Raw genomic sequence first — 19519 nt, forward strand, 5'->3', positions numbered from 1 at the left:
TAGACACAGATGTTTTCCTTCAACAGGAAACCTAGAGGGGTGTTTTCTTTGACTCTGATTAAAGCTCCTTTTGCCTCAGGAGTTTTTTTTTAATAGACACACACACACACAGTTGGTCTAGTTTTTCTGGACTCAAGCCTTCACTGCAGCATCCTCCCTGAACTGGCACAGAGATGGTAGCTCAAGCAGGCACTCCCTCTCCCGTGCTTGCTCTGGGCAAGAGATGTGCCCCTCAATTTCAAGCAGAAAAGTCTTGCGAACTGGTTATTTTCAAAAAGACCTCTAAGGTGGGACACCACGCAGTGAATGTGTTTGTGAAGAGAGAGATCACTGTCTTCCATCTCCCCAAGGTGGGCCTCTTTGTGACTTCCTTAAAGATAGTCTGGAGGGAGCTCGCCTCTGCTTGCCGGGGGAGGACTGTGAAAATGGCATCGCAAAGCCTTAGTTTGATCCTGACTGTCTGTGGAACCCGGAGTGTGGGAAACACCTCCTTTCCCACTCTTAATCACCCAGCCTATAACACAGATGCTTGACATCTTGGAGCAGTGTGCCATGGTAGACAAGGCAACTCTGGCAGCCAGGGAGAACCTGGGCTCAAATCTCCACTCCAACACTTAGAGCTGTGGGGCCTGAGGAAAACAGTTAGCACGATTCAGTCTCAGTGTCCTCAGGTGTAAAATGGGGAGACCAAGCCTGTTTAACTTCTATGCAGAGTACATCATGAGAAATGCTGGACTGGGAGAAACACAAGCTGGAATCAAGATTGCTGGGAGAAATATCAATAACCTCAGATATGCAGATGACACCACCCTTATGGCAGAAACTGAAGAGGAGCTAAAAAGCCTCTTGGTGAAAGTGAAAGAGGAGAGTGAAAAAGTTGGCTTAAAGCTCAACATTTAGAAAACGAAGATCATGGCATCCGGTCCCATCACTTTATGGGAAATAGATGGAGAAACAGTGGAAACAGTGTCAGACTATTTTTTTGGGCTCCAAAATCACTGCAGATGGTGACTGCAGCCATGAAATTAAGACACTTACTCCTTGGAAGAAAAGTTCTGACCAACCTAGATAGTATATTCAAAAGCAGAGACATTACTTTGCCAACTAAGGTCCGTCTAGTCAAGGCTATGGTTTTTCCTGTGGTCATGTATAGATGTGAGAGTTGGACTGTGAAGAAGGCTGAGCACTGAAGAATTGATGCTTTTGAAGTGTGGTGTTGGAGAAGACTCTTGAGAGTCCCTTGGACTGCAAGGAGATCCAACCAGTCCATTCTGAAGGAGATCAGCCCTGGGATTTCTTTGGAAGGAATGATGCTAAAGCTGAAACTCCAGTACTTTGGCCACCTCTTGTGAAGAGTTGACTCATTGGAAAAGACTCTGATGCTGGGAGGGATTGGGGGCAGGAGGAGAAGGGGACGACAGAGGATGAGATGGCTGGATGGCATCACTGACTTGATGGACGTGAGTCTGAGTGAACTCCGGGAGTTGGTGATGGACAGGGAGGCCTGGAGTGCTGCGATTCATGGGGTCTCAAAGAGTCGGACACGACTGAGAGACTGAACTGAACTGAATATCTCATATATAGCTGGCATGAAAGTGAAATGAGACCGAATCATACAAGGTCCTGGGACACTGTGGGTGACAGCTGAGGTCTCCCGGGACTGGGTGAGAACTGCTTTCTCTCCCACAGATAGTGTTGCCTGGTCAGGGTGTGCTCTGTCCTCCAGCTGGGGAACTCTCTGGTCCTTTCTAACAGGAGGGAGTAGGCCCAGGGGAAGCTCTCTGCCTTCCACACCCAGGAGGGAGAGGTGATGTGGGGGCCAAAAGCCACAGGGGAGGTGGGGGGGAAGCAGACACTTTGAGTAGCTGTACCCCTTGAGCCATTAAAATGATCCATTAGGTGACAATGCTGAAACTCGGACAGCTAGACCAGTCCACCCACGCCTGGCTCTCATTTATCTCCCGCAGCCTCGCTGAGTGCCTGACACCTACTAAACACTTCATAAACTTAAAAAAAATAAGTAAAGAGAAAGTGCTGACAACATAATTCTCACTGAAGAGATCAGAACAAAATTAGGGGTACAGTGTGATGACAACTTGGCAACAAGGACATCCACGTAGACGCACAGGGACACGTGGGATGGGGCACAGATGTGGCACAGCGGGAGAAAGGCTGCTTCCTTCTTCCTTTAGAATTCTGAATAACGCGCTGAAGCTACTTTAGGAATACAAACTCTAAAAGTCCAGAAGTGCCTTTTCCTCATAAAGCGACCAGAACCCGGGCAGGTGGTGTGGGGAGGAGGACACAGGTGGTTAGGCCCCCTCCTGCCGAGGCAGGAGGTAGATGGGCCCCTGGGCTGGACACCTGGGGTCTGTCCAGTGGAGGGAAACTGAAGCTTTGCTCTCACCCAGACACTCCTGGGACAAAGCGAGCTGCAGGAGCTGAGCTCTGCTGAAGTGAAGAGGGAAGGTGACTACTCAGGTGACCACTCCTAAGGTCAGGAAAACTTCCCTGTCTGCACGTGCTCAGGAAGGCTCCTCGGGGGTCACAAAGGGAGGGGGTGCCAGCCCATAATAAGTGTGGACATACCCCCACAGGCCTCTGTGGTGGAGTCCATCTTAACAGAAAGTTGTACTCATATCTTGGAAGAGTCCTAGGACAAGTCCCATGTGAAAAAAGAAACAAAATAATTGGCCAGATACAAACAAAGGCCTTAGAGTGATTGTAAGTGATTTAGGTCACCTCTCTATTGCGTGCCTCACTCAGGATTCCTACACTCCTCTCCAGGCACATCTCTGCCTATCTTCTGACTTCCTGTACTCCTCCTCATTAGAGAGGGCTTCCCCGGTAACTCAGTGGAAAAGAATCCACCTGCAAAGCAGGAGCAGCAAGAGACTTGGGTCAATCCTTGGTTGGGAAGATCCCCTGGAGGAGGGCATGGCAACCCACTCCAGTATTCTTGCCTGGGAAATCCCATGGACAGAGGAGCCTGGCAGGCACCTCATTAGAGAGGATGCCTATTCCCTTTGTTTCCAGGTGTGTATTTCTGCCTTGCTTCTGTCTTAAATATTAATAAACAAACTGTTTCTCTGTGAACTTTGTACCTGTTATGACAGTTTTTGCCTCCTTGTAACATTCTTGCTTTCAGATGAGGGAAAGAACCAGGGAACTTTGCTTCTAGCCTCTAGCCCCTGGCGGTCTGGTGGTTAGGACTCCTGGTTTTCATCCAGATTACCTAGGGTCAGTTCCTGGGCAGGGAACTAAGATCTCTCTCCAGGACCACTCACTGCTCTGCCTCCAAGATCTCTGCCGTTTCTAGCAGATCTTAGGGAAATTCATCTCTCTGGGCCTCAGTTTCCTCAGCTGTAAAGAGGGTAATAACTGGTGCTCCACCGATAGGGTTACTGTCAGACTTAACCAGGGTCGTCCATGCAAGGGCCATGGTTACTCCTACTTTCCACCACCTTTTCTGATGGGTTTGTCACAAGTGGTAGTAGCGCCATTGTTCAATCATGTCCATCTCTTTGCCACTGCATGGACTGTGGCCCACCAGGCTCCTCTGTCCATGGAGTTCTCCAGGCAAGAATACTGGAGTGGGTGGCCATGCCCTCCTCAGGGAATCTTCCCGGCCCAGGGATTGAATCCAGGTCTCCTGCATTGCAGGTGGATTCTTTACCATCTGAGCCACTGGCGAAGACCCTGGTAGTTACAAGTTGAGGCCCACTCTAAACTGTAGCACATCATTGCTGGGTGCTGGACTTTTAACGATAAAGGATGTCAGACACCAGCTAAAGGCAGCCAACACCCTTCCAAGGGATGCAATGGCCTCAGGATCAACCTCAAGCCATTCCATTTCTTGTCTAGAAACAGCTTTTAGGAGAGAGGGGGGAAAGGTCTCGATTAAATCCAGTTGGAACACAGCAAGAGGTGATGGGTGGGAATAATAACACAGAGTTTGCTCTCCTCTTCCACACTTACACGGCTTCCGCACATGTTCTTCGTGGTCGAGGGACAATTTCAGCAAAACTCAGGCATCTGGTTGGGCAGGGGAAACCACAGCACGGGGCAGACCTTAAAGACTGGTCTTGATGAGCAATGATAAGGCGTGTCCCAGTGCCCAGCTGCCCTGCTCCTAGGCTGGTGGGGAGGCATGTGGAGAAGTGCTTTGGATGTGGGAGCGCACTCGGTAACCTGGCCCAGGCTCCAGTTTCACTGGCAGGGCTGGAGTCTGGAGGGATACAGGGACTTCCCTGGCCATCAGGGGTGGGGGTCAGGGCCCGTGTTCCCAGCCCAGCCCTTTGGCTGCCGGCTTGTCCTCCGCCAGCCCCTCCCACCCGCATGGGTTCCCAGCCTGAAGCCAGGTCTGCCTGCGTCTCCCTCACTTGACTGCATCTGGGGATGAAACCTGAATAAGCATCATTTCTCACTAGGGGCTACAGTGCGTATTCTTGTTTAGAAATGAGAGTGTTGTGTGGTGTCCAGAGGGGAAGGAGACCTTGGGAAGAGCCATGACAAGTCTTCCTGAGAAAGATCACACAGGATACCAACAGTATAAGCTTTTCTGACAATGACCATTCTCTTTGCCTCAATATCTCTGCTTGTAGGAGTTTATCCTTGGGAAATCATCAAGGACAGGAAGACTGACCCGCAAAAATGGGGATGAGAGCACAATTATATTTCCAAGAAGACAGAGACAACCTGAGTGTCTAAGAGTGGAGAGTTTCTTACGTGCACTGCGAAACACCAGGCAGCTATGTAAATGACACTGTGGAAGAATGGCTGCGAGAAAACTCCTGACACACACGACCTTTAAAAAAGCAGGAAACAAAATTGTACATGCAATATAAACTTCCTTTGTTTCTTTTCTCGAGAAAATCAGATTTCCGAGTCTCAATAGCAAATCATCAGCTAAATGAGATTTCGTGTAAATCATCACGTATTTAATTTGGCTTTTATGAAAGCTAAATTTGGTGGGGGTAAGGCTGGAAAGAAATATTCCAAATTGCAAACAATGATTATTACTGGTTGTGTGACTAATATCGGAGAAGGCAATGGCACCCCACTCCAGTACTCTTGCCTGGAAAATCCCATGGATGGAGGAGCCTGGTAGGCTGCAGTCCATGCCAAGGGTCGGACATGAGTGACTTCCCTTTCACTTTTCCCTTTCATGCATTGGAGAAGGAAATGGCAACCCACTCCAGTGTTCTTGCCTGGAGAATCCCAGGGACGGGGGAGGCTGGTGGGCTGCCGTCTATGGGGTTACACAGAGTCAGACACGACTGAAGTGACTTAGCAGCAGCAGTGACTAATATTTTATTTTTAATACTTCTCTGGGTTTTTCTCTGATGGACATGCACTGATTTTAAATCCAGAGATAGATGTCATTAAGAAGGAGTTCTTTCATGTTCTCTGACACAATGACACAGAGCTGTGAATCGCAGATAGCATGAAGAACATGACCCATGGTGGTGGTACCCGGAGTAGACAAACTCCTGGCTGGGGTTTGAGCTGCTTAAACTATAAATTTCCCAGAAGCCTGCAGGGGGTCCCAGCCAATTTTGGGTCAGTTTCTCCCCATGGGTTTACAGGACACTCATGTGCCTGATCCAGGCATTTCAGCCATGGCCTCAGTGCTTCGAGTTTTAATCCTTTTACAGAGGTAGTTGTTGTTGTTTACTCACCAAGTCATGTCCAACTCTTTGTGACCCCAGGGACTGTAGCCTGCCAGGCTCCTCTGTCCATGGGATTTCCCAGCCAAGAATACTGGAATGGGTTACTATTTCCTTCTCCAGGGGATCTTCCCTACCTGGGGACCCAACCTGTGTCTCCTGCACTGGCAGGCGGATTCTTTACCACTGAGCCAGCGGGAAAGTTCTTTACAGAGGTAGTTCGCCTCTTAAATGCTGAAAAAACTGCCCAGCAGCCACTCCCACCTCAGTGGCTCTCTTCGTTAATGGATCAGAGAGAGAGAGAGGCCACCAGGGTAATGGAAACTGCCTGGGGTCACAGAACAAGGCAGCACAGAAAGCCTGTGCAGGGGCACCTTGGCAGGAGGGAGGGGAGCAAGAAGACCCAGAAGAGGCTGGGGGAGGACAGTGGGGCTGGGAGGGCAGAGTGGGCAGCCAGGATGGAGACAGGTCTTTGAGTCACCACTGTGTAGGCGAAGTGTCCTGGCAAAGAGGACCCCAGAGAGAAACGGCCCCCTTGTAGGGAAAAGCCGATTTTGTGTCCATGTTGTAACTGTTTCTTTGACTTGCTTTCCTTTGCTTTTGTTATTATTTTTTAAAAAATGTAAAAAATACAATGGCCTGCTTCAGAGAATCCTACCCCTCTGCCTGACTGCTAAACTAAAGTCCCTTTGTTCAGGACCCTGTCCACCTGTGGACAGCTGGAAGGAAGAAATGAACACATCCCCTACCCGAGGCTTGCCATTCTAGGAGATATTTGCAAGATTAATGGCCTTTTTACTTTGCTTCCTCACTTCCCCCATCCCTGAGCTACAAAAGAACCTGGCATCCAGCCCCTGTAAGATGGTTATTTTGAGACATTAGTCTCTCATCTTCTCGGATGGCTCTCCGAATAAATAAAGTTGCATTCCTTGCCTCAGCACCCCATCTCTTGGGCTTACTTACGTGTTGTGCAGAACAGCCTGATGCTGCGTAGACAGATCACTGCACAAGGGTGCTCCCCACCCCAGCCCAGCTGATACCCTCCAGCTCCCGGCCAGGGCAGCACATTACCTCGTTGTTGGTGCCCACATCCAGCAGCACAGGGAGGCACTGCCGTGGGTTGACGCCTCCACATGCTGTGTACAGGGCCAGCTTGCCCACGGGGATGCCCATGCCGTAGCAGCCCAGGTCTCCCAGGCCCAGAATGCGTTCCCCGTCAGTCACCACCACCGCCTGGAAGGACAGGTAGGACATCTGTATGAAGCGCCTGTTTGTGCAGCATGTTGGGCCTGACGATGATGCTTACTGTGGGAATGGCAGGGATGTGTGTGCTCAGACGCTCAGTTGTCTCCAACTTTTTGTGACCCATGGACTGTAGCCCTCCAGGCTATTCTGCCCATGGGGCAGGGATAGAGTAGGATAATCAAAACGTTAGCTTAGAAACCCCACTAAGGAGGGAACTTTAGGGGGATTTGAGAGACCACAATAAGACTAATCATCACTCAAGAAAATAATGAAAAAATTCTGAAGCACTATGGGCTTGCTTCACTCACAGAGCAAAAGAAGCCCCTTAGCATCAAAGCCATATTGGATGCTGAACAATAAAACCAGGACAACTTGCTCAGCAAGTTAAACTATGCAAGAGACAAGCCCCCAAACAAAACAATGGAGGCATAAGACCCATATCCCGCCCAGTGAGCTCAGTTAATTAGTAACCCCCAAAACATGCGCTTTGGCCCCAAAGACATGTTCTTTGCGCAATGACCCCCAACAATAAAACAGTAGTAGCGAATAAAGCCTACAACTTGCCCAGTGGTGTCTTCAGGTTAATGACCCTCAAAACATGCTGTGTGCACACAAAAAACAATCATTTATGGAAAGGTGACTTTTCAAAATGAAAGACCCTTATTGTACTGACACCTGGAAATATTTTTCCAAAGTGCTATGACAGTGCTGGCTGGACCATATAGGGACAAGAAAACTTCCCTGCCCTACCTGGGGGAGGAACTGATGAGGGAAACATGATGTCTACTCAAGAAAGACAAAGAAGATCTTCTCCCCCTCCCCTCTCTTCCTGTGATTATGAAAATGCAACCCATTGAGTACTCAGGGCAGTGAGAGCCTGCCCAGGAACCTTACAACCTTACAAGTGAACCAACTCTAGTAAACTTTGTGTGCAAAGTTGCTTCAATCATGTCCAACTCTGCAACCCCATGTAGCCCGCCAGGCTCCTCTGTCCATGGGACTTTTCAGGCAAGAATACTGGAGTGGGTTGCCCTTTCCTTCTTCAGTGGATCTTGCCCACCCAGGGGCTGAACTCACGTCTCCTGCACTGCAAGCAGGTTCTTTACCGCTGAGCCATCCCTGGGTCAGGGCACTTTGCAAAAGACACTATGCTAAAACCTAGGGGAAGGAGCTTCAGTTTGCTTATCTATAAGAGCAAGAATGCGTGGACCCTGCCCTTGAAAGGAATAAAGGGCAGAAGAGAGATGGAACGTGTATATTTATACTGACTCTGGGGTAAAGTATGAGAGCTATGTCGTAGTTCAAGAAAAGCAGAGACAGAAGGGAGAGGCGCTTCCTGCAGGGCAACCCTTCTTGGATGTGGGGGAAACACACGCCAGACCTTGGAAAGGTGGAGATTACCCATTTGATGCAAAGGAAATTAAGGTCCAGGGTGGAAGTGGTGGGGGTAGAGGATGTGTGTGGGGGGGGGCAGGTTCGGGTCCCAGGAAAGGAGGCAATGGAAAATCAGGCTGGAGTCAGACTGAGGAGGGCCCTGAATGTCAGGCCAAGGGGAGCCCCTCAGGGTGACAGTGACTTGTTTGTAGGTCACCCCAAGCTGCTCCCCAGCACTGGTTCCCTACATCTCCTAATGAGTGGAGTTTACGGGGCGACCCAGCCCTCCCCTGGAACCAGCTTTGGGTCAGGACGTAGGACCAGCTCTGAGATGTGGATGTGCCGGGCACTACAGGGGTCACTTTACTCCACATGGCACAGTGCTGGGCCCCGTGGATAAAGAGATGAAGACTCCATTCTGCCAGGAAGGGTTTAAGATCCAGCACCCACAAGCTCTGTAGAATCTTCTCTCTCTTTCTCCTGGGGTGAGAGAGCACACAGGGCCTTTTAATAGAAACTGGTGTATAGATTTTTTAAATACCCCTTCACCTCTGGAAAGGAGGCTCTTGAGAGGGCAGCGGATGCGTGACTATCTTGCTGTCTCCTTGAGACTACTCTTGCCTCTAGGGCGAGGGCCCCTCCCCCGACCCTGTCTCACATCTCACCTGGTTTTTCCCACACCTGGCAGGGAGGCAGGTCTGTGATGGTTATCCCCGATTCACAGCTGAGCAAACGAAGCTCCTGGACCTTCACGTTCTGTACATATTTGCTCAGCATCAGCCCCACGCCAGGCACTGCACTCGATGTTTCCACAGCAGTTATCTTAGAAACACTGGGTGACTTACCAAGGGCACCTTGCTTGTGAATATGGCAAGTGGGGGTTCTAGTTAGGCTTCGGGTTCCTGGTCTGGGCTCCCTCTACTCCCCGCATCCCAATCCCCCCACCATTCAGCTGAGAAAAGCACCTGTGCTCTTGGCAAAGTCCCACCCCACCTCCCATCCGACCTCTCTGCAGCCTTCCTCTGGCCCCCTCCTGGCCGCTCTCCCCGAGCCCTGTCTTCACACTGTCCCTGGGGGCCCAAACTTTGCACATTTCCCTACCATCTCTCCTAGCTAAAACCCCCTTATTCTGAGTCCCAATCTCTCACACTTTCTCTCTGCTGAGGCGCAGAGAGAGACACGGAGTTCTACAGAGCAAACCAGCTACGACTCCAGGGTGCTCTCCTTACAGCTCTGGAGCTTTTCAAGATGGTGGTGGGGGATTTCCCTGGTGGTCCGCGGTTGAGACTCCGCATTCCCAAGGCAGGGGGCATGGGTTCGCTCCCTGGTCGGGGAACTAAGACCCCGCAGAACACACAACATGGCCAAAAAACAAAAGATGGTAGCAGAGGCCTGACAGAGTCCCTCTCAATGTGGAGACTGCGGGCACTTGACTGCATGCCTGGCCCCTCCGAGGGGATCTCTCACCTCCATCTGCCATCCACTCTCAATCCTCTTGTGCTAACAGTTGCGTTGCTTATTAATTTTCCTTTTTAAAAAAACTGGAGTGTAATTGCTTTACAATGTTGTGTTAGCTCCTGCTGTACAACAGAGTGAGCCAGCCACATGTATAATATAGCTGTATCCCCTCCCTGCCACCCGCCCTCATCCTGCCCCTGCAGATCATCTCAGGGACCTGAGCTGAGCCCCCGTGCTATTCAGCAGTGTCCCCCCAGCTATTTCACAGAGCCTCCCTGTGGCTCAGTGGTAAAGAATCCACCTGCCAAGCAGGAGATGCACAGTCAATCCATGGGTTGGAAAGAGCTCCTGGAGAAGGAAATGGCAACCCACTCCAGTAGTCTTGCCTGGGAAATCCCATGGACAGAGGAGCCTGGTGGGCTACGGTCCATGGAGTCGCAAAAGAGTCGGACATGATTTAGTGACTCAACAACAGCAAGTGTATATATTGCAACAGCTTCACAACCAGGCTCAAAGGCCTTTTATCGTTGTTGTTCAGTTGCTAAGTTGTGTTTGACTCTTTGCGACCCTATGGACTGTTGCCTGCCAGGCTCCTTTGTCCATGGGATTTCCCCTTTACTGCCTTCTAACTGTCCATGAAATAGAGTCCAGAAGGCTTATCTCTAATGACAGGAACCCAGCACGGCTTCTGGAACTCATCTGCATGCAATTGCTCTCTTTGGTCAAACTGGCCTCACTCCCGCCAGAGGAGGGACACACACTGTATTTACCTTTGGTCTCTTGCCTCTCAGCCTCTGTCTCCTCCTGCGCTTTCCCCCGCAGTGCAAATCCTGCCATTCCAGCCTAATGTGATTGCTGCTAGCACCTGCTGTATTTTCCATGCACCTGGCCTGCTCACCCTTCCTGGCTGCCCGCCCGCCTTCTGCAAACAATAATTAAGCACCTAAAGCCCTTCATAAGGTGCAATTAAAGCCTTTGATAGTGACAGCATTTGCATTCTTATTTAACATTTAAAAACTGCACATTTTATCTCACCCAACAGCCTAAAGGTTAACAGCATGAGTTTTGGCATCTAATAGCCAGCACTTGAAACTAGGCTTCTTGATAATGTACCATATGTAATCTTGGGTCAAACAGTAGGTTTTCTGAATTTTAATTTCCCATAACATTAGAATAATTAAAATATCCAACTCATTAGGTGGTAAAGATGAAAGTTGTTAGTCACTCAGTTGCATCCGACTCTGCAACTCCATGGGTAGAGATGAAATTAAGTAATAAATGTCTCATTTTAACCAGGGGCCTTGTACAATAAAGTAAATGATTGGCAAATGATTGCTGCTCTTATGATTATATTGATGATTATTATTTAGGGCAAAGGCTACATATTAGAATTTTTAATTGTTTCATCGCTCTTTAATTCAGCCTCACTGCAGAAAGGCCATGCAACAATCGTCTGTTAAACGAGGGCGTGAAAACGAAATCATGGCAGACCTCAGCAACTTTTAAGAAAGTCTGGCTCTATGGGCTTCCCAGGTGATGCTAGTGGTAAACAACTCACCTGCCAATGCAGGAGATGAAAGACACCCGGGTTTGATCCCTGGGTCAGGAAGAATCCCCTGGAGGAGGAAATGGCAACCCACTCTGGTGTTCTTGCCTGGAGAATCCCATGGACAGAGGAGCCTGGGGGGCTGCAGTCCTTGGGTCACAGACAGTGGACATGACTTCGAGACAGCATACATGCACCTGGTCTTTCTACTCCTGCGTCTCCTTATCCCATTTCGTTTTTCAAAGCACACCTCGATCTGTCGTTTTCTTGCCCCCACACCTCCAATGGCTCCTGATGCCACTAAAATAAAGCTCAAACATCTCCGACTGACACTTAAGGCCTTCCATGATCTACGTCCAATCTACTCTTTGAATTTCCCTTTTTATCCATTCCATGCTGCACCCAAATGGAAATACTGCTAATCTTGTATAAGGTATGTGTTTTCTAGCCTACATGCTATTTAACACCTCAATCCCTATACCTCCTTGATCCAAATCCTACCATCCTTACATGTTTCAAGGAACAGTTCAAAAGACACTTTCCTCCATATGAAGCTTCCCTTCTGGAACATATCACTCCCAGCTCTGAATTCCTATAGCATTTTAATCTCCCGTGTCACCTAAGCCTTTCTTCTTTGTATGACAGTTATATCTATGTCCTTGTCTTTCATAGCAACTCTTTAAGGGCAAGTAAAGGATCCTGTCCTCTTTGATTCTTTAGCACTTGGCTTGGGATCTGCAATGCAACCTGAACTCAGTAAACGATGGACAATGTGATTGGCCCAACAGAGAGAGCAAAGGCTCTTCTCGGGACTGAATTCAGACCTGGAGAAGACAGGCAAGTTCAGAGAGAAGACGCTGCCTCCTGTTTTTCGTGACATCAGGGGACCTGGGCCTGGGACCACAAGAGCAGAGGGAGTCAGAAGGCTGAGTGCAAGCTGGAGCTGCAGCCTGGGGTTTCAGAGCCTGGCAATGGCTACCCCGAACCACAGCATCACAGTTACCACACCTGGATGGCCTTTACAGCTCGTGACCCCTCGGTATTTCTGATAACAAGGAGAAGATTCGGATGACTGGGGGATGCTGTGCTCCCTTCTTCCTCTGTCCAGCCGGCTTCTGACTTACTGTCCACCTCCCTCAGCCTGCCTGGCCCCAGAGGGGCTGACCCAAGACCGATGCAAGGGCCCCGTCTCCTGGCCTGCCCCGGCTGTGGTTACCCTGGGCTTGAAGCTCTGGGCGTGGGCCGCCCTCAGCACTGTGTGCGAGACCTCTCCCTCCTCCTCCTTCTCTCTCACCCTTCCCATCTCCTCCTCCTCTCTGCCTCTTCTCCTCTCCCCAGGAAATAATGCTCAGGCTGTCGTTTCAAATCTTGGTTCCATCCCTCACTGGCATTGAACCTAACTTCCCAGTTGCCTTGTCTATAACACGGGGGTGACAATAATTCCTGCCTCTTGGAGGGTCGCTGGGAGAAGCCAGTGAGTTCGTCCGTATAAAGCACTTAGCGGGATGCTGGCAAGTTGATGCGGTGCTGTGCTGTCCAGACCCCCTCAGAAGAGAGAAGGGGTCATTGCCTGAGCGGTACTTTCAGCCTGCTTGGGTTCCTGCTTGACTGAGGAGAGCTACCTTGATCACCGTCACGCTCCGTTCCCAGGGCAGCAGCCCACAGCCAAGGACCGAGGGACCCCTTGGCCCAACTCGGGATGATGGAAGAGCCATCCCTGCTCCTGAACCTCCTCTGGCACCCTGCTGGGTCTCCTGGGGGGGGGGCCCCCGACTCAGCCCAACCTATCCCTCTCCTCTGTCCTGCCTCCTTTCCTTCTAGAGGCTGATCCCAAGAGCCCTTCCTAACACGCTGATCTCCATCCAAGAGAAATGTTTCCAGGGAAATCCAACTTCTGACACTGACTGCGGCTTACCCCTTGGTGGGTGTGGGCAAGGCAGGCAGGTACTTGGCACTAAGTCTGGTCCAGGTTTAAAGGCTCAAGAGGCTGGTGCCCATAGGCAGGGGATGCGCCCTTGGATCCAGGGCTCAGCCGCCTCTCGGCACTGTTAGCTGTTAGGCCTGGGATGAAGGAGGGATTTAGGAGCCTGGGAAAGCTGTTGAGAAAGAGGGCTCTTCTGAGCCGAGCCTTCCTCCCGGCTCCGGGAAATGGCCTCTGTGGGAAAGAGTCAGAAAAGCAGTTCTCAGTCCCCTCTGTGATTTCCACTGCAGGGCTCTGGGGAGCGGCGGGGCAGGCGGCTCTCCCTCCCTGCGAGAGGGGAGCCCCCCAAACCCCATGGTCCCCCAGCCTGAGACCATGACCTGACTTCCCTGACAGCCTACTCCTCTTTCTGCTCAGTTTTCAGTCCTGCTTTCCGGCTGGGAAACCAGAGAAAGTCCTGTTTTATTTTCTGAGTTTTCAGAAGCGTCTCTCTCTCTCCTCTTTTTAAAGACTACCTGGCTTTTCTTCCAATGCTGCGGTCCCACTTTATATACCCGTCGACAACGAACAAGAGCTCCAACGGCTCCGTATCCTTGCCACCCCTCCTTTTCCACTTCCTGCCATGCTGATGGGCATGCTGTGGTAGCTCACGGCGGGTTTCTTTCAGTTCGTTTGTTTATTTTTGGCTGTGCTGGGTCTTCGTGGCTGCGCCTTGGCTTTCTCTAGTCGCGGTGAGCGACTCCCTGCTGTGGAGGTTTCCTCTGTTGCTGAGCACAGGTTCTAGGGCGGGCTTCAGTGGTTGCAGCACGTGGGTTCAGCAGTCGTGGCTCCCAGGCTCCAGAGCACACATGCAGTAACTGTGGTGTGTGGGCTTAGTTGCCCTGCATGTGGAATCTTCTCAGACCAGGGATCAAACCATGTCCCTTGCACTGGAAGGTGGATTCTTAATCGCTGGACCACCAGGGAAGCCCATAGAAGCATCTCCGGGTCACCCCTCCCCTCCAGCCAAGAGGCGAACTACATGAGGGTGCAGAAAGACCTGCGCCTTGAAAAGCTCTGCCTGCCCTGCTCAGCTGCTGGGCTCTGGCTGGCAGCGGCACTTACTAGTGGGGACCGTGGGCATCACTTCACCAATAAACAACAAAGGCTGTGGCTTAGAAGATTCTGAACTTTTGGAAGGGTAGTCCTGGAGTGAGAGGGAAGCACCCTCCAGAAAAATGCTGTCATGGGGCAGGGTGGCGACTAGAGGCAGCCTGATCGGTCCTAACTGACTTGTATGTGCATGTGTGTGTGTGTGTGTGTGTGTGTGTGTGTGAGTCATTCTGTCCATGGAATTTTCCAGGCAAGAATACTGAAGTGGGTAGCCATGCCCTTCTCCAGGGGATCTTCCTGACCCAGGGTTCAAACCTGGGTCTCCTGCATTGCAGGCAGATTCTTTACCATCTGAGCCACCAGGGAAGCCCAATTGACTTGTACACATGACAAACCAGGGGCCCAGTATTCATAGCTCCTGGCTTTTCTAGAGAAGTCAGAAATTCAGGGTTTTCAAATTTTCAAATTTTGTGTTTTGTGTTTTGTGTTTTTTCAAATGAAGTCTCTTAAATTTAAAATGTTGCCTACAAATTAAAAAAATCTCAAAAATCACTGAAAAGCAATAGTGTCTGAGAGCCAAATTGCCTGGCTGTGCTTTTGTGGTCTGCTGCCCCCAGGTGAGGGGATGCCCTCCTCGGCTGCCCTCAGGCCCCTGCAGTCTCCCCGCAGCCTCGCTGTGTGGGCTTACGGCACTCTCCAGCGATGGCAATGCCCACCCCAGTGCCCGTCAGTACAGTGCAGACTTCATCAGAGTTGGCCCTCACGATTTTCTGCTGTGAGGTCAGAGAGGCTATCAGCCCACACGGCAGCTAAATGTAAGATCCAAGACCAGAACCCAGAACCCAGGTCTGCCTGGTTGCAAAGCCAGAGCCGACTCTTCTACATAGCTTCCAAGACGAGCTCAGGGTTTCTGCAAAGTGGAACAGCAGTTCTGCGTGGAGGGGAGGGGGGGCCCCAGGGATTCACCCATCCACTCTGGGGTACCGCAGGGTGAGTGGTCAGGCGACCCTGTTGCTCCTTATCCCCACACTCCTCTCTTCGGCAGCACAGACAGAACATCTCAAAGTGTTAGCCGCTCAGTCGTGTCCAACTCTGTCCGACCCCATGGACTATAGCCCACCAGGCTCCTCTGTCCATGGGATTCTCCAGGCAAGAATACTGGAGTGGGTTGCCATGTCCTTCTCCAGGGGATCTTCTTAACTCAGGGATCAAACTTGGGTCTCCTACACTGCAGGCATATTCTTTACCATCTGAGCCACCAGGGAAGCCTTGTTGGACATTTTATTTACATAGTCTCAAACTGTTAATCGCTCAGTCGAATTGTTTCTGGGTCAGTCTAACTGGACTTCAAGCTCCTTAAGATGCCTATACACCATCTTTATCCCCAAGCCCTCAGGGAAATCTTACAGAATAGATGTTTACTAAATGGCTGTTGGGCTTCCGTCATAGCTCAGTCAGTAAAGAATCCGCCTGCAATGCAGGAGACCTGGGTTTGATTCCTGGGTCAGGAAGATTCCCTGGAGAAGGGGATGGCAAACCACTCCAGTTTTCTTGCCTGGAAAATCCCACGGACAGAGGAGCCTGGTGGGCCACAGTCCACAGGGTCACAAAGAGTCAGACACAGAGGAGCGACTAAACCACCACCACCACCAAATAGCTGTTGAACACAGCTGAATTAGACGCACTGGCTCATGCAACTCGTGCTTTCCCTAGAGGCACTGGATGCTTCTCCTTGTCTGAGCCCTGCCTCATTCCTTCTCTTTCAGAATGACCCCAAAGCCCCTGTTTCTCCTCTAAAATCACAACAGGTGCTGTCTTCAACTCTCTGGTAAGTAGCACTTAGTACTTGGAAGGTTCTTAAAATATGTTGGTTGAAGTCAACAGATACTGAGCAGCTAAGGTTCGAGTTTGAATTCATATCTCGATTTCCCAAGTGGAGGGAAGCCCTTTGGGGTCAGGGTCTGTGTTCTCCCTATTCTGCACTCCTCGGAGCAGAGCTCTGGGTGCAGCTTTGTAAGTTATACCCTGACAGGAGGAGAGATGGGAACCTGAAATCCAGCCCATGAGCCGTCAAGGCCCTGTGCTAGTCTGGAGGAAGGAAGAAAAGCTTTTTTTCCTTACTGGTTAAGAGGGGATGTCTTTTCATCATTCTTTTAAACTCCCCATAGCAGGTGGCGCTAGGAGTAAAGAATCCGCCAGCCAATGCAGGAGACACAAGAGAAGTAGGTTCGATTCTTGAGTCAGGAAGATCCCCTGGAGAAGGGATAGGCTGCCCACTGTAGTATTCTTGGGCTTCCCTGGTGGCTCAGACAGTAAGGACTCTGCCTGTAGTGTGGGAGACCTGGGTTCTATCCCTGGGTTGGGAAGATCCCCTGGCGTAGGGCATGGTATTCTTGCCTGGAGAATCCAATGGAGAGAGGAGCCTGGTGGGCTACAGTCCATGGGGTTGCAAAGAGGGGGCAAGACTGAGCGACTGAGCATGCGTGTGTGCATGCACGCACACACACACACACACACACACACACAGAGCTAACACACACACACACAGAGCTCACACAGAGGCACCACAGATGTCAGTGCAGACCCCATGACTCTGCCCCTGGCACAGGCCTGGTATCTGAAAGATGCTCATCAGGTCCCTCTACTAAGTTCATTCAGTTCAGCAAGCATCTACTGAGCGCCTACAGTGGACAAGTCTCTCCATGGCTGAACTCTCCAGGAAGGAGGAAAGATTACATAGGGCAGGCTGGAGTTAACTTTCCATCAGGTGAGCTGGCTTCCCTTAATGAGCTCAAGATTTCATTATACATTCATCCTGACACACCCTGGAAGCTTGCTTCTTCTGAGACTGGGGCCAAACCCTGCAGGGTCAAGACCTGCCTGTAACCAGAGTCTAAGAAGACAAGCAGGAAAGAGGAGCACCAGGCACTTCATGTGCGTGACTGCATACTCAGCCTGGTCCGACTCTTCACAACCCCATGGACTGTAGCCCTCTAGGCTCCTCTGTCCACGGGATTCTCCAGGCAAGAATACTGGAGTGGGTTGCCATGCCCTCCTCCAGGGGATTTTCCCGTCCCAGGGATCGAACCCGAGTCTCTTCCATCTCCAGCACTGGGATGTGGATTCTTTACCACTGAGCCACCTGGGAAGCCCCAGGTCACATTACACCCAGATGGAAATGTTCTATCTGAGCTCTTCACTGAGGTCAGGACTGGAATCCAAGGGCCCTGGCTGTGGCGCCAACCTGGCTCCCAAGAGCCAAGGTCCTGTCCTCCTTGCTGTGGTTCTGAACCCCACCACGCACCCAAGAGGGCCAGAAGTGGGTGGAGCCCAGGAGAAGGGTTAGAGAGAAGCTGCGCTTGGTGCCTGGTGGAGGGAGATGGCCCAGGGAACGGGCTGGGAGCGAGGGAGGGAGAAAACGACTGTCAGCCTCTCAGCATCACCTCGGGAGGGACAGAAACTGGGCGTGGTCTGCTCCAGTCCCTCCCCTGCTCGTGTGCCAGAAACGCCCCCACCAGGTAGCCAGGAGATGTTCTGTAATTCTGCTTCAACCATTTGTTTGTAGGGGCTTCCCAGGTGGCGCGCAGGAGACCTAAGAGATGCGGGTCCTTCCTGGGTCTGCAAGATCTCCTGGGGCAGGGCGTGGCAGCCCACTCCAGTATTCTTGCCTGGAGAATCCATGGACAGGGGAGCCTGGTGGGCTACAGTCCATGGGGTCGAAAGAGTCAGACAGGACTGAGCAACTAAGCAACAAAAATAATGTACCAGCGCTGTAACAGGTGCTGGGAGCACAGCGGTGGGCCACAGATAGACATCCTTTCCTGGGCGCCCGATAAGGTGATGGGATCTGACCTAACTGTTACTTAGTTTCCTTTTAAGTATATTCCTTTCAGATACAATCTTTACAAATTTCAAATACAGGATTATAGAATCATAGATGTGAAGAGACAACAGAGGAGATATTCCTTTAGCCCAATGCCTTTCTGCCCTGGGCTGAGGTTCACAATCATGCGGTCCCTCCTGGGATACCTCCAACAGTAGGTGATTTACAGTCCACAGGGTCACAGAGTCGGACATGACTGAATCGACTTAGCACACACGCATGCATGGCGTCATTCAGTAAGATTTGTTTGCAGAAGTGATGGTGATCTTAGAACCCAGAGTCCCTGAAATCTTCCACAAAAGTCCCCACGAGAAGAGATCTGGCTACACAGCCAGAGGCTAACGATTTTCTTCAAAGCTGCACTGATTTTGCCTTCTATATTATATCATTTATTATATAAAAAATGCTTTTCTCCTTAAATGTTTTCAGTAAAACTGGAAACAGTGCCAGGTTCATTTTGTCACTCTGCACATACATCCCTTCTCTCCCACACTGTTCCCCCACCCAACACATACACTGCTCTGCACACCCAGGTGTGAAGATGTTGCTCATCATAAACCTTTTCTCTTGGTGCAGAATGTCCCTGCCCTCCATCCTAGTCCCTCCAATGCCTGACTGTCCAAATTCTACCCCTCAACTCAATGCTTTGCTCCAATGTCACCTCTTCCATGAAGTCTTCCCAGATTACCCTGACTGAAAGGAAACTCTTTGAACAGCGCCAGCTCTTCTGTGTGCCTCATTAATCTCTGATCAAGTTCCACCTGTTAGTCTTTTGAGTCTCTCTCTCTTACTTTTCTCATGAAAAGTTAGCTACTTGAGAAGAGGGTCCATGCTGGACTTTACCTGAACCCACAATGGAAGGCAGCAGTGAATATTCAGCTAGTACTCAATACATACACTAGTACTACTATTAATAATGATGACGATGATGACAGACAGTTTCACAAGGGTATCTGGTTAATGCAAGCCTTCACTCCATGGTGCATTTGTGCTTGTCTATAAGTGGACTATGGTCTGGGACTGGGGGAATGGATTTGGTGTCCTGTCTTCAGTGTTGCAATGGCCCCTTTTAGAGCTCAGAATGACTAGCGCAGGCTGAAAGGATTCATCCAACAAGAGAGCAATAGCAAAGAAAGCAGGATCATACCTTAATATCGTCTTCAGGCCAAGAGTTCAGCATTGTTGCGAGGTGGCCCTTGTCATGAACGGTGATAAACAGCCCACTAGGAAAAATAAAGCACATGCACACAGACAGACCAGTCAGACCAGGAACACAGCAGGGACCATGAGTACTGTGTGTCACTGTATCACTTAATTTTGGCCACAGATCT

The 19519-nt window shown here is 50.5% G+C and overlaps 1 protein-coding gene and 1 non-coding gene across 2 annotated transcripts in view; both read right to left on the reverse strand.

Annotated features, from left to right (window-relative positions):
• Nucleotides 1–19519, reverse strand: part of ME3 (malic enzyme 3) — a 227137-nt gene that overhangs the window by 61077 nt on the left and 146541 nt on the right. The window contains exons 4-5 of the mRNA XM_068977703.1: nucleotides 19336–19411; nucleotides 6741–6902 (exon numbers count right to left, since the gene is read on the reverse strand). Of these exons, the coding sequence (XP_068833804.1) occupies nucleotides 6741–6902; nucleotides 19336–19411 (238 nt within the window). The remainder of the gene's footprint in view (nucleotides 1–6740; nucleotides 6903–19335; nucleotides 19412–19519) is intronic.
• LOC138084858 (small nucleolar RNA SNORD30) lies at nucleotides 4871–4940 on the reverse strand. The gene has a single exon (XR_011145265.1). It is a non-coding gene; the product is annotated as a small nucleolar RNA SNORD30 (small nucleolar RNA).

The sequence above is a fragment of the Capricornis sumatraensis genome, chromosome 8 (genome assembly GCF_032405125.1).
Source record: "Capricornis sumatraensis isolate serow.1 chromosome 8, serow.2, whole genome shotgun sequence".
In the NCBI taxonomy this organism is placed as follows: Eukaryota; Metazoa; Chordata; class Mammalia; order Artiodactyla; family Bovidae; genus Capricornis; species Capricornis sumatraensis.